We start from the raw sequence: 15,006 nt of genomic DNA on the forward strand, positions 1-15,006 counted from the left end.
CTTTTTTTGTTTGCTGGGTTTTATTTTATTTGTGTTTGGTCTGACCATTGCTTTAGCTGAGAAAGGACAAAACCATAGTTTTTTTGGTAGCTCTTGTATCACTGTAACACAAATCTAAACTGCTATGGCTAAACTATAGATCTTGGCATCTCTGGTTCTCTTCATCAAAAAAAAAAGTAAATATATATATAATTATAATATATAATATAATATAATATAATATATAAAATTCTGTTTCGAGCCTTGACTGCTGGTGCCTGTGTTTCTATTAATAATATGGAATTGACCAATAATTCAAAATACATCAGGACATTGTTGTGTATCTAGTGAGATAGAGACATATACCTCGCTCTTGATGGACAAAGTGTGTGGGTTCTGCTCCGGATCCTTCAGGATCAGTTCTTGTGTGATTAGCAGCTAAAGTGGCCCACTGGGAAACCCAGTGTGGACTGCCAACCGCAACTGATTCCTCCAAAAGGCCCTAAAAATAAAGTACATGTGTATTCAATCAGTACATCCCTGCTATTGATTCACATCAAAAGCCCAAAACATGTTATTCCTCTTGATGTGTCCTGTGTAGTGCAGTGTCCAGAGTACTCTCCTGTGTACTAAAATGTTCCAGTGTATACATGTACATGGACGATATTACAATAAACTCTACTTGATGATTTATTAATTAGCTATAAGTTAATATTTGAATATTATGGCAAGAGGCTTAATGGACGATCCCTCTAACATTAGTTAGCCTCTTTCCATTATTTATTCTGTATCGCATGGTAATCCACCTCCATTTCAGACCAATTCAGAACATTTCAAATTTTAAACTCGTATCTAATTTTGTGTGGCCTCTGTATATATTTTTAAGCTAAAATACTTATTGGTAAGCATGTAAGAGTACATTTTCAATCATCATTCAACTCAGACCCTGCGTGGTTCAGTCCTGCACAGTTTGGTGATTCAACTAACAAGTTAATTATGAGTTTTAGAGCAGGGAATTCATCAAACTGTGTTGAACTCTGGCTCTCTAGAACTGGGATTAGGTGCTGTGATCTAGTGTCTATTGTCTTTAAACACAATGCCACTAGAATGGTGGGGTATGTTGACTGCATGGCTCCATTATTCTTGGCCATGTGTATGTGCCTTGAGGGGAAGGGAGCAGTGTTCCTGCTTTTTCCTCTTAACTGGGTCAGTGAGTGAGCGGCCTACTCTGTTTAACCAAAAAATGGTTGAATACGGGATTGTTTGACATAGAATAAAGGCACTGTAGTATGCCTAGCTAATTTGAAACAGCCTAGCTTTCCTCTAAGAACCATATTAATTATTCACTATGGTTTCTTCACTGAATTTAAAATGATAATAAATTTTAACAGAACCCTGCACATACAATAGGGTCCAGAGATCTTTTAGCATGCAGGAAATTAGATATAAAAAACAAACAAACATATAAAGTATGCTAAATAATATCAATACCCTGTTTGTGGCACTCAACTAAGGCACATAACTTGGCCAAAGAAAACCCTCTCAACTAGGAATTCCTACTCAACCCCGAGTTCAACATGTGATATCAAATCAACAAAGCTGCTCATAGCACCAACAGTAAGCAAAGTAGAGTGTACTTACTTTTAATTGAGTTATCCTGTACAGTATATACTAGTTTTAATCAATACACAGACAGATTCGCTTGTTAAAACTTTTGACTATACAGTTCACTGTTTTGAGGAGGTTAATACATCAATCATATCATTAATGTTAGCTGAATGGTGTCCAACCCCCCCCCCCCTCCCAATTTGTAGTACAAACACACATAGGTTGAAAATTGTCTCTTAAATGTCACTTTACTGTGTTAAACCCTTAAGATCTAATCTCCACTCGATTAATAATTTTATTACATTTTTGCACTGTGCAAAAAATAACGATCCCAATAAAATCTTGTCTGAATTCTATAACAGACCGTGTGTAACGTTCTCCATGTCAGATTATATGATGAAGATCTTCTAATGGTAATGGCAATTCAAACTTGTGCAGAACATGGGTTTGCATAAACTTGTTTGAGAAACAGATTTTGTTTGAGAAGTGCAGTTTAACAAAATGTTATTACTGAGAATAAATAATAATAATAATAAAAAATTATAATCGCTGTTTATACTAATCAATGCAGCCCTGCTCTAAACACCCAACTGAAGAAAAAAAACAACCCAAAAAAACAACAGGCCAAGTGAGCGTGTGGTGCACAGCCACACTATAAATAATTAGTGTGTCACACCCAGGATTTGAGAATTACCTCAGCTTTAGTGCTGCTGGCCTTCTTACTGTCCTTAGTTTTCTGTTGCACTGGGCAACCAGGATCCTTAGGGTTCTCCACCCCGAACACCTACACAATAGAGGACAGAAGAGCATGAGGAACAAGGGCTCCTTCACTCTGTACAAAGCCATGAGACACTGACACCTGAGTGGGGAAACATATGGTTCAAAACAGAGCGACTGCACAGCGCATGTCCCGAAGCCTTGATTCCATAGCAACAGTGTGATAAAAAGTCCCGAAACATCTGAGGTAAGAAAAAGTGGGTGTTAATTAGTAAAATTGCTCACCTCAAAAACCGAATAAAAGACTCTTGATAACGTTAACAACATTTATATACAATTTATTTAAAACCATTCATTTACACATTTTTTATTTTTCAACAGGGAAAGCCCTGAAGGGACAATTTAACTTCTTGATTTGAGTATTGTGCTGAGGTTTTTTTTTCTGTTATAAATTAAATTTGCCACTATAAGAATAGCATGTAGTTACTGCAGTCAAGTCGAGGGCTTAATAGCTCCCTTAAGGTAAATCGAATAATGGAAGAACTGCACGGTTAGCTACAGAAAAGCATTACTAACACATTAGATATAGATTCACAGAAACACTTGCTGTGCAAACAGAGCTCCAGGGACAACACACAATACACATGGCACTTCAGTAAGATCGTAAAGGATCATGGGAAGAAGAGAAGGGCAACTTGCCTTGATCTTGATCTCTTGAGCTGTACTCTCATCAACATCATACCTTCATAAACTGCCTGAGAATTGCCTATTAACCCATCCTGAAAGCTTTTACACAATCATCACAATGTATACCAAGTGTACAAGGGCTGCACTGTGGCACAGTGAGAGATCGGTTCATTTGGCTTTTAATGATTCAGAAGTGACTTTCAATAGAGGCGTTGTGACAGTGACTACCTCCACATGTGCGTTTACACATTGTCACCTTCCATTTGTAGAAAGACACATAAAACATTACAGATATGAAAACTCTCATAGACCCTTCAAGGATTCCCCCAGGGCAGGGATATTCAACAAAAAATCCAACACTGCATAAAATTCCTTGTTTATGAAGATCTGGACGAGTAAATAGCATGACTGAAAAGCAACAACAGATACTTTTTAATGTTTAAACATTAGCGATTAGTGTATGGCTATAAATCAGACATTTTGAAATGGTTATGTTTTGTTTCGCATTGGCACTTTTCATGTTAATACTTTTGACTTGTGCCATACACTGTATGAACGCATACTTCTTTAAACATTGTTATCTTTGTCAATTAAAAAATATATGTAATTAAGTCATGTTTTTGGTTTGCTAATAAGACCAGAGAGGGAAAATCTTTCAGAGCTAATGTTAGAGACATTAGTAGATAATCTCTGGCTAAGTAATTGACATAAAATTGTAATGTATGTAATTGGATAAACATAGGAACGGTTGCAAAATCCGTGATGGTTCAAATTCAGAAAACTAGAGTCGAACTGTGGATCTTTTTTTTTTTTTCCATTTGTTTATTGGCTCTGTTGCAGTATTTGATTTAGTACTCCGTTCATTCTGCCGAAATACTAATGCTGGATCAGGGTCCTGACCGTGGTCCAGCAACTGATGATCCCTGCCCCAGAGGGACAAACCTAAGAACATATGCAGGTTGTAGATTGATCCTGAATATTTAAAATCTAGAATGTTGATTGTATCCATCCATTTTATATACTGCTTATCCTACACAGGGTCACAGGGAAACCTGGAGCCTATCCCTCGGGGCACAAGGCAGGGGGCACCCTGGACAGCCATCGCAGGACACATTCGCACACACATTCACACACTACGGATAATTTGGAAATGCCAATCAGCCTACAATGCGTGTCTTTGGACTGGGGGAGGAAACCAGAGTACCCATATGAAACCCCCTGAAGCACACAGGGCGGGGGTGGGTAGAATGTTGAATCAAAATGAAAAATCAATAATTACTTTATCAATCATGCGGCGTGCCTCCTCCTCCTCAGGGTTGTGGTTCTCTAGCTCGATGGTGTAGGTGCCTTTGTCGCTCTGCTCGTCATCCTGCTTCTGTGTCTCATCTCCGGGAACTGACGTCTTGTCCTCTGACCTTTTCTTCTGCAGCAACCGTGCTGCTGTAGGTGCCACCGTCGCCAGTGCTGATGAAGTGCCCTTAGGATGGGAGGGTGGTGCCGGACACAGTCCCTCTCCTGCCATAGCTCCCAGAAGTGGTGCAGTCTGGGAGAAGGAGTAGGAGCGGCGTTTGCGTGGGTTCTCCTCGTCGAAGAACTCAATGGTGAAGGCGGTGCGGCTGGAGGAGCCCGAGCCCTCTGCCCCAGTGACTTTGGCACGTGTGAGGCCAGCTGCCTTTAAGCGCTCCTCCAGAGCAGCGTGGCGTCGGCTGCCAAAACGCAGACCAAGGCCATTCTCTGAGTCGCTTTGGGTGCCGTCCTCGTGCTTGCTGCCTGTGAAGGGAGAATGACAATCCTGCATGGTTATTGTATGTTAGACCGATCAACCTACATTTACTTACAAGACATTGACGTTGACATGTAACCCACAGAATTTTAGTAGAATGTGAACCAGTGACTTGTGGCTACAACATGACCCCTGATTGTGGGAGGGATGAGGCTGGTACCTCAGGTTCTAGGAGATAGGGTAGTGTGACAGCTAGAAAAGCAGGGTGAAGACATAAAGGAGGAGGAGAGCAGAAGGATGACTTTTTATTAGCTCGAGCAGTTCAGGTTATACTATGCAGTGAGAGTCGACGGGCAGAGAGAGCCATCCTACATTAAACACTGGTCTCTCATGCAGCAGTCTAATGACAAAGGAGCTCTTCTGTTCCACATAGCCTGCCTTTTAAATCAGCAGAGATTACCACACAGGCTCCAAATGAGTCATTGTTTCAAACTAAATGTGATCACACACAAAGCAACAATCAGAATTGCACTAAAACTGATCTAAGATCATCAATCTCATTCAGGGCCCTCTTTATTTAAGCACCCACCTGAGATCATGAACCTTAACGTCGTTGTCTTTCGTCTCAGACGTCCTCTACGATCTTCTTAGCTCCCCGCACAGAGGATTCTCATCATGCACTAGTGTATTCCCACGTACAGGCACTCCAATAATCATATCCAAAGAATCAACAACCTCCTTAGGAAGGCTAAAATTCTGAGCGAGAGCATTGTATAGACTGAACTACATCTGCAACAAGAAAAAGGTCCACTTCAGAGATCCAAGATACTGAGCCACGCCTCGTAGCGGATTGACTGCAGAGACCGACACGCATAATCAATCACCTGCGCACCATAGCTCACGTGTCTCTGTTCACATCTGTTCTGTCAGCACTTCACAAGCCCCAAAAGCACACGGTCATCATAAATTAGCACCCATTTTATTACGAAAGTCAACTGTGCTGAAATGAAAGAGTGTTTATATATATATATATATTTTTTTTTTACAAGGCTGCAGCATTTGAGTAGAATGAGAGGAGAAAGTGCAATCCTAATGGAGAAAGATCCTCCATTTCCCCCCACCAAACTCCTTCTTATGTATTAATTTGCATGCTGCATGGACTGAACACTAATCACAGCACAGAAGTGGATGATCTGTATAAACTGAATGCCTGTGGTAAGGAAAGGTACGAAAATGCATGGTTAAAGCAAGCGTCAGTGACTGTGTTAAGCTCTAGGCGTTAGGGGAAGTTGGTTTAAGAAGTGCTGGGTCATATATTCTGTGATAATGATTTTATCTTTCCAGGAACAATTGCAGAACTCTCAAGCACACTCATAGTCATTACTCATCTTTATCACACATCTTATTTTTCATTTTTTCACAATCCAGGAAACTAAGCAATAAATCACCAATCAAAGTATGCTTACTCTTTTAATGGAATATTGACAGAAGTCTACAAACGTCACACAGACACCAGTAGATATGACCATCCATCCATCCATCCATCCATCCATCTTCTATACCGCTTGTCCTTCATGGTCGTGGGGGAACCTGAAGTTTATCCCAGGGAGCATGGGGCACAAGGCAGGTGACACCCTGGATGGTGTGAAAATCCATCACCACACACACACCCATTCATACACTACGGACACTGTGGACAGGCCAATCGGCCTACCATGCATGTCTTTGGACTGGGGGAGGAAACCGGAGTACCCGGAGGAAACCCCCACAGCACGGGGAGAACATGCAAAGTCCACACACACACACGGCAGTGGTGGATATTGAACCCTGGAGGCGTGAGGCGAACCACTAAACCACCGTGCGCCCACCAGTAAATGTGTGCAACATTAAAATGCATTCTTTCACTGTGCTGAATATTCACTTAGACGTTAAACACTGTCAGAATTGTGTTGATTTGACAAAAGAGCTTAATTTAAGGGTCTGACTGAGGCTAAAATAAAAGCACGGCACAATTTCACAAGTCACTCTTCTCTGTTTGTGATATTTCTTGTCTTTGTTAAACAGGCTCCAAGAACAAGGCAACACACTCCATTCCAAACATCACAACCCAAATACTTCAGCACATGGTGAGCATATAAAGCAGGTCTCTATTCCAAGGACAGCAAGGGGTTGGCGTTCAGATTCGGTCAGATGTAACCGATCAACTATAAGATAGCAAAAGTAAAGTTGAAAAACTGTAAAGGTGCACAAAGTGTAAACACTTTTTAAGTCTGTCCTTCAGTCCTTTACTAATCAATATAGCAAAACTATATTAATCCATGCTATTTATTTAAAAAATCGGAAATTACAATGGAATCAAGTTTACAGTTTGCTGAATCCACCAAATATACATAGAATACACCATTGCTAATACCACAAACATGTCCGACCCAGCACTCTTCTGTGAAATCACCGGGACGAACACAGGGTTCAAAAACATACAGGGCTACAGAGCCCTGAACATCAGACCAGTGAAAGCTTGGCCAGAGCACTAATGTTTACTTGTCATGTTTAATTTAGTTACAGTCTAATGCACAGCATTTTTTAATTATCGAATAATGGTGAATGAATTAAAAATAAGAAACCTAAAACACATATCCAGACAATGCTCATTTTAGCTGTATCAATTTTTATATATATATATATATATATATATATATATATATATATATATATATATATATATATATATATATATATATATATCAAGACACCAGCATATCATATTGTATTGAATTTGAATTTTGTATTATTACACCCCTAGTATGTGTGCATGGTGTGCTGTAACAGATTAGCATCCCATCCAGGATTTATTCTCTCCACTGTGTTCCTGGGATGAGCTCAGAATTCACAACCCTGACTAGGATATTGAAGATGAACTATTTTAGGGGTTTAACAGCAACACTTGTGAGCACTTATGCAATCTCTGCTTTTTGTGTATAATTTATTAGCTAATAATCACTATTTATATATTATTTATATAATATACCAATATTATGGGTGCTTATGGGTGATTATACTGTACATAAATCCCCATTAAACTCATGTCCAGGTTGTTACACTACACACTACAGTGTAGTACAGAATGTTTCCAGAGAAACATGACACTTTTACAAAAATCCACCATCAGCTGTACAAGCAAAGTATACTGTAGTTACATATATACATTTCAGGTGCAGTGTCATGTGTGTCTCTGTACTGTATAACAACACTATGGCAAAACATTAGAGACACGTCATTTGACATCATTGGACTCAACACAAAATATTCACATGTATTTTATTTTTAACACGTTTGCAGGGGAGGTAAAATATGCCCAGCTCTCACTCCATCTACTCCACAAGTTGTGAAAGTGTACTGTTTTGCCGTAGAAATGCACCTGCCGCTTGATCGTCTCGCCCATTCGAGTTAAATAAGCATGTTCAATTTGATTTGATACCGAATACATGGTCAGATTAGTCTGGGGTATTTAAAATACAGCCACAAAAGCATTGAAAGTCATGGAATCAAATTATTCACTGAAAAAATGATCAAACCTTTGATACCTCATGCAACTCTGGACTGAACTAAAATTGTTATCAGATCAGATTGGACCTATTTTCTAGTCTAATCCCTTTATGTATTTTATGCTGGGAATCAACATGTTGACGATGCAATCTAGATCCTGTATGTGAAAATAGGACACCAAGCGTCTTGTCACTGTCATGCTTTTATTGCTTTACATAACTTGTCAGATCAGTATTGGGTATCAACTAGAGATGGCTCTGATCCGATACCCAGTGGATTGGACGTTGGAGAAAACATATCGGATATAGGATCCTATAATAAATGGCCATGATTGAAATGGATTTGTAAAAGAAATGTATTTTTCCATCAGAAAATGTTTACATATAAAAATTGGTTTGTGGGCACCGACTGTAGAAATTGAAATGCATCACTTTGACTTGAACAGAACATCAATACAAAAACACAAAACATTCATTATTAAATCAATATATTTAAAAATATGGTGCTCCTCACCTTTCAGCCTCTTGAGATGGACAGGTACATCACTCTTAATGCTTTTGCTATCTTCCTCTGTGGACTCACGCCTCACCATGGGAGGATTGTTGTGTGCCAGCCAGTCGGCCACTTTGCTCTCTGAGGCCATTATGGCTGCCTGCAGGCTGCTGAGCTCTTTACTCCCTGGCTGAGATTTTTTAGATCTTGGACGTGACACATGATCCTTAATGGTCACCTTGCCTGGAGAGGTGTTATCAAACTCAATGGTAAAGGAGGTGTTAGCTTGGGCAGCTTTTGCTGCTGCTGCTGCTGCTGCTGCTGCTGCTGCTGCGCTGCTCTCCGTGTCCTTGGTTGGGACCTCGTGGATACTGTCCTCTGCCATCTGGCCGTCTTTACTTGGGATCTCAAAGTAGCTGGGCTCAGGGCCTGTGGCGCTTACACCATTCTCTTTAGCTTTCTCTGTCCGCTTGGTCTCCTTGGTGTCTGTGAGGCACAGAAAGGGGGACACTAGAGATTAGCGTCAGGGGTTATGAGCTCGTGCAGAAAAATCAACAAGGTCAGCTTTAATCACTGGACCATTCATTTGGATAAGTGTCTGAGGGATACGCTTAACAAAAACCATTCTGTGAGTGTGCAGTCATAATTCAATTTAGTGCATTTGACATGACACAGCGAATGACAGTCAGTTTAGAAATGCTAGTATTAATCATTATGTAACTTAATTTGTTGATAACTGCCTTGCAGCAAATTGTGGAAATGTGACAAGTCATTTACTTACTGATTATACAATTCAAATGGCTTGTGTACTTCATGCGAAATTCACTCCTTACAGTTTGATACTCACTAATAATAACACTTATACCATGGTCTGTCTGAATACTTGATTCTGATTGGCTGGAAGGTGTGCGTTAAAACCGTTGAATGCACAGGTAGTTCCAATCAGTTTAATCTCCGTTCTAAATTAATACACTGCCTATAAACGACTGTAACCATAGTAACAGGTGTGAGTGAGCATCCTGTTTTATTTAAAGAACAGGGATCTGTGAAAGTCTGATCTTCACAGCACGTTTGTGGAAGTGTAAGATGGCATGAACAAAGTTCTGAGGACATCAGAAAAAGAGTTGTTGATGCTCATCAGGTTAGAAAGGGTTACAAAACCATCTCTAAAGAGTTTGGACTCAAATCCACAGTCAGACAGACTGTGTACAAATTGAGGAATTTCAAGACCATTCTTACCCTCCACGGGAGTGTTAAACCAACAAAAATCACTCCAAGAGCAAGACATGTAATAGTCCACAAGGTCACAAAGGAATCCAGGGGAACTGTTTAGCAACTAAAGGCCTCTCTCCCATTGGCTGATGTTCCTGTTCATGAGTCCACCATCAGGAGAACATTGAACAACAATGGTGTGCACGGGAGAAAGCCACTGCTCTCCAAAAAGAACATTGCTGCCCATCTGCAGTTTACTAAAGGCCACGGGGACAAGCCAGAAGGCTGTTGGAAAAATGTTTTTTATTTTGAGACTTAAGTAGAACTTTTTAATTTAAACAATAAGTGAAAGGAAAACACTGGCACCCTGTCCAGGGTGTACCCCGCCTAGTGCACGATGCTCCCTGGGATAGGCTCCAGGTTCCCCGTGACCCTGAAAAGGAGTAAGCGGTAGAAGATGGATGGATGGATGGATGGTGAAAGGAAAACAATGCATTCCAGCATAAGAACCTTATACCAGCTGTGAAACATGCTGGTGGTAGTATCACATTTTGGCTTGTTTTGCTGCATCTGGGCCAAGACAGCTTGAACAATGAATTCTGAATTATACCAGCAAATTCTACAAGAAAATCTCAGGACATATGATCATGATCTGAATCTCAAGAGAAAATGTGTCATGCAGCAAGACAATGACCCTAAACACACAAGTCGTTCTACAAAAGAATGCTTAAAGACGAATAAAATTAATGTTTTGGAATGGCCAAGTCAAAGTCCTGACCTTAATCCAATAGAAATGTTGTGGAAGGACCTGAAGCAAGCAGTTCATGTGAGGAAACCCACCAACATCCCAGAGTTGAAGCTGATCTGTACTGAAGAATGGGCTAAAATTCCTCCAAGCCGATGTACAGGACTGATCAACAGTTACCGGAAACATTTAGTTACAGTTATTGCTGCACAAGCGGGTCACACCAGATACTGAAAGCGAAGGTTCACAAACTTTTGCCACTCACAGATATGTAATTTTGGATAATTTTACCCAATAAATAAATGACCAAGTATAATATTTTTATCTCATTTGTTTAATTGGGTTCTCTTTATCTACTTTTACAGCTTGTGTGAAAATCTGATAATGTTTTAGGTCATATTTATGCAGAAATGTAGAAAATTCACAAACTTTCAAGCACCACTGTATTTATTATAACTCATTATACTCGTTATTTATTATAACGCACTATTTATGTCTGTGTATGATTTAGAGCGTGCAGAATTCTAGATCTAGATCAAGTGACTATTAGGGATGGGCGATATCTTATCCTTTGCGATATACCGATAGAAATTCTCCCCACAATAAGAATTAGTTTTCCTGTGATAATAACGATAAAGCCTAGTTGATGACGTATTTCTGTGTGCGACCCATTCGCAGCTCACGTGCAGAGTGAAAACAAGTATGGCGGAAGGCGGACGTGAAGCTGAGGAGGAGTTTATCACTAAACGAGGAGCTACCTCTACAATCTGGAACTGCTTTGGTTACAGAAAATCAGTTTTACTTTTAGATCAATGTTTGTGTTTCTGAGGCTCTCAAGATCACAAATATCACTTGTAGCCAAAAACAGTGGTGCATGGTACTATATTTATATCATCACTGATAGCGTTATCGCAATAAATACCAGAAAATATCGTGATATAGTTTTCAATCCATATCGCCAGTCCCTATTGACCATGCTATTCATGTCGGGTTTTCCTCCATGTCGTGCATTAAAATCGAGTAATGCACACCTAGCTGTGGATTATCCCTTACATAACACAATAACACGTGGTCTAGGAATTTGCACAATTTTAATAACAACAGTAATTGACATTAGCATATATTATTCCAGTAAAATTACTTTATCAAGGAAGTTAAAGTGGATCATCCTTCCAAAGTCTTGATTTATCACATGCAGAGGTGGATGTTTCTACAAAACCACAGCCTCTGACATCAATGCGAAAAAAGGAAAGGAGAAGTAGGAAAAACCCAAAGATTTTCATCTTATGAGACTATTCTTCTGTACTGTGCAGAGGAAGAGACCATTAAAACATCTTTTTATCCTCATAACAGCAATCACAAAAAAAATCTATAAAAGTACAATCATATAAAAGTACTACAGCTTTAACTATCCACCATAATTTCACACCCAGTCAGCTCGGTGGTGAAACTTCCTGTTATAAAAAAAATGTTCATTTCCTCACACTCAAGGTGCACAAGTTTCCAGTTTATAAACCAAATCGAAACATAAATCGAAATCCAATTTATAACATCATATGTTCAAATATGATCTCCATTACTACTATATACTACTATACAACAGATAAACAGGGATTACTTACGGATGAGGCATGTGAGGTTTCAGTGGTAAGAGGCAAAGTGGTGTGGCGTTACAGAGATGCATGTGAAAAACCCTTCGGTGACAATCTCCAGCTTGGGGGCTGGGCTTGGCCACAAACAAGCCTATTCACAGTTCCTTTGCATGCTGCTGCTCTTCCCCTCCTAGCTGCTCTAACTCCACTACCTTTCACTGAGGACGAACAGCCTTCACCACAGCCTAAAAATAGGAGTGGGAGAGGGCACTTTGAGTTTTCTATCTCTCGCTCTGCCTCAGGCACAAAAAGAAGATGCTCTGGTTTGCTTTGGATTGTTAGACGTAGCTAAACAATGCCATTCAGTGTCCAGTGTTGTCCCTGAAAAGTGCATTTGCCTGATTTATTTATTTATTTATTTTACCTCAGAAAGTACAGTATCATTGCTGTGTGTAGCAATACAGCTTTCTTTTACAAAGAGGCTTCTGTCTGAGGGTGAATTTAGTTAAGAGGCACTCAAGAACATGAATGCTGTCAAAACTGCATTCACTCAAGAATACGCCCGCATTTTTTTAATTCACCTGCCACAGAACGGCATCAACCCACACAGAAAACACACTCAGGTATGACATGAATTGCAATTCTCAATATGCTGCTAAGAAAGTGCAGCTTCACTCTCTTTTTGGCCCCATTCAAACCTGGCGTTAACAAGCGTACTCATCGGATCATAAGTGGACCCCGCTAAGTACAGGTTTGAAGTAGGGCTGCACGATTATGGCTAAAATGATAATCATGATTATTTATCACGATTATTCATTGATTTTAGGGACAACATATTTTTATTGCACTTTCACATTTAAATAAACAGACCGTTGCTTTCATCTCCATGTTGTGCTACATTCTTGCTAATGTACAAATCTTTGCATCAAATTAGCCTGATCCTTAAAGTGCATCATCTCATAGAAGCAAAACATAAATAAAATTGTAACCAAAATATAAGATATAAGATATATAAAATAAAAATGCCATCAACCAAATGAAAAACAGTTCAGGCCTATGCAGAAAAGGCATCAACAGTGTTTACAGGAGGAGAGTACGCAGCCAAATCACCCAATAGAGTGGTGCATGCCATTTTGTACCGGAACCCAGAAGTTAGCATTACACTGGTTCCCTCGACAAAAACCCAATAGGATTTTCCGACAGGCTTTTGGATTATTGCAAAAAATAAGCTCTATAATCAACAAAAGTTTACAATAATGACACATTTTGTCCATCAAGATAATTTTCACAAATGAACACAACTTTTATGAAGATTGAAGGCTAAATACAATGGCCAGAAATAAACAGCTAACCGTATGCTATAAACAAACACCACAGTCGCTCGACTTCAACATCACCAAGCTTCCGACAACTTTTCCAAACTTGATTTAAAACATTTTCCATAATACTGATTCATTCTGTGGATGAATCTTTTACCAATTTTTTTTTTTTGGGGGGGCCCTGTATTTCTGCCCCTGTATTGTCATTGGTTGTTCCCTTATGTGTCATCATTAGTCTCAGCTGTTTTGTGTTCACCCTTAATTACGTTTGTCATTTAAACCCCTTGCGTCTTGTTGTTTGACGCGAAGTATTTAGTGAGTTATCCGTGTACCTAGCGTTTGTTCATAGTTTGACGGCTCATAGTTTTGATCCTGTTCTAGACCTCGTTTGATTTTGTTTAGCCTTATGCATGCCCGTTTGTCAATTGCCTGACTTTTTGCCTGTTTTTGACCATGCTATTGTCTCATGATTTAGATTTGTCTGCCTCTCTTCAATAAAGCTCTTATCTGCACTTGCATCCGTCCTAAACCCTCATTACATGACAGTTAGTAACCACCTCTTTCAATACACGTAAAAGCTTTTAAAAAAATTATGAGTGGGGTTTTACTGGCGTATTTTATGTCGTAGAATAAAACGTGAAAAATATTTTGAGCTTGTGTTCACCACAGACCTTGTTTCAGGCTTTTAACCAAAATTCCATTCAAAAAACCCATTGATTTGGGACGATGGAACCGAAAGGAGAAAATGCTAACTCGTTTCCGGGTTTTGGCGTTACAAAATGACGTCATCCCTGCACCACTCTATGGTAACTGGCTGTAAGTTTAGGAAGCGCTTGATTTGATCTGCAACGGAATTTTCTATGAGTGGAGGACAAACTTTAAACATCAATATCGCAGTCGATCATATTCATGTAATCGTGGGCAGTCAAAATCGTAATCGAGATCGATATTCGATTAATTGTGCAGCCCTAGTGTGAAGGGCGTCGAATGCGCCTCAGAGACGCCCCCCCCCCAGCTCTTATTGTATCGTGTTACCTTCTTGAGCATCAGTGAATGTTTGCACCTTTTGTAATAGTAGTGTACGAGTCCCTCAGTTGTCCTAAGTGTGAAAAGATGGATCTCAAAATCATATAGCTGCTGTTGGAAAGGGGTCAAATATGCAGAATATGCTGGAAAAGTAAAGAATGTGCAGGACCTGGAGGATTTTTCTGAAGAACAGTGGGCAGTTTAACTGCTCAGGACAAACAAGGGACTCATGAACAACTATCACAAAACATAAACTCAGTCGCTGATTATCCAGGTAACGACACACAGTATTAAGAATCAAGAGTAATCTAAACTTTTGAATTGGTTCATTTGTGTAAATTCAGTTATTATTGTGTCTTG

The 15,006-nt window shown here is 39.7% G+C and overlaps 1 protein-coding gene across 11 annotated transcripts in view; it reads right to left on the reverse strand.

Moving 5' to 3' along the window:
- Positions 1-15,006, reverse strand: part of cep170aa (centrosomal protein 170Aa) — a 58,444-nt gene that overhangs the window by 15,077 nt on the left and 28,361 nt on the right. For 10 of the 11 annotated variants that reach the window (XM_053620841.1, XM_053620848.1, XM_053620847.1 and 7 more), the window contains exons 8-11: positions 8,774-9,238; positions 4,271-4,761; positions 2,282-2,371; positions 346-481 (exon numbers count right to left, since the gene is read on the reverse strand). In XM_053620841.1, coding sequence (XP_053476816.1) covers positions 346-481; positions 2,282-2,371; positions 4,271-4,761; positions 8,774-9,238 — 1,182 coding nt within the window. Of the gene's footprint in view, positions 1-345; positions 482-2,281; positions 2,372-4,270; positions 4,762-8,773; positions 9,239-12,331; positions 13,718-15,006 lie in introns of those variants that run through there. The other variant, XM_053620850.1, reaches the window with a different exon arrangement.

This window comes from Ictalurus furcatus, chromosome 3, assembly GCF_023375685.1.
Source record: "Ictalurus furcatus strain D&B chromosome 3, Billie_1.0, whole genome shotgun sequence".
NCBI lineage: Eukaryota > Metazoa > Chordata > Actinopteri > Siluriformes > Ictaluridae > Ictalurus > Ictalurus furcatus.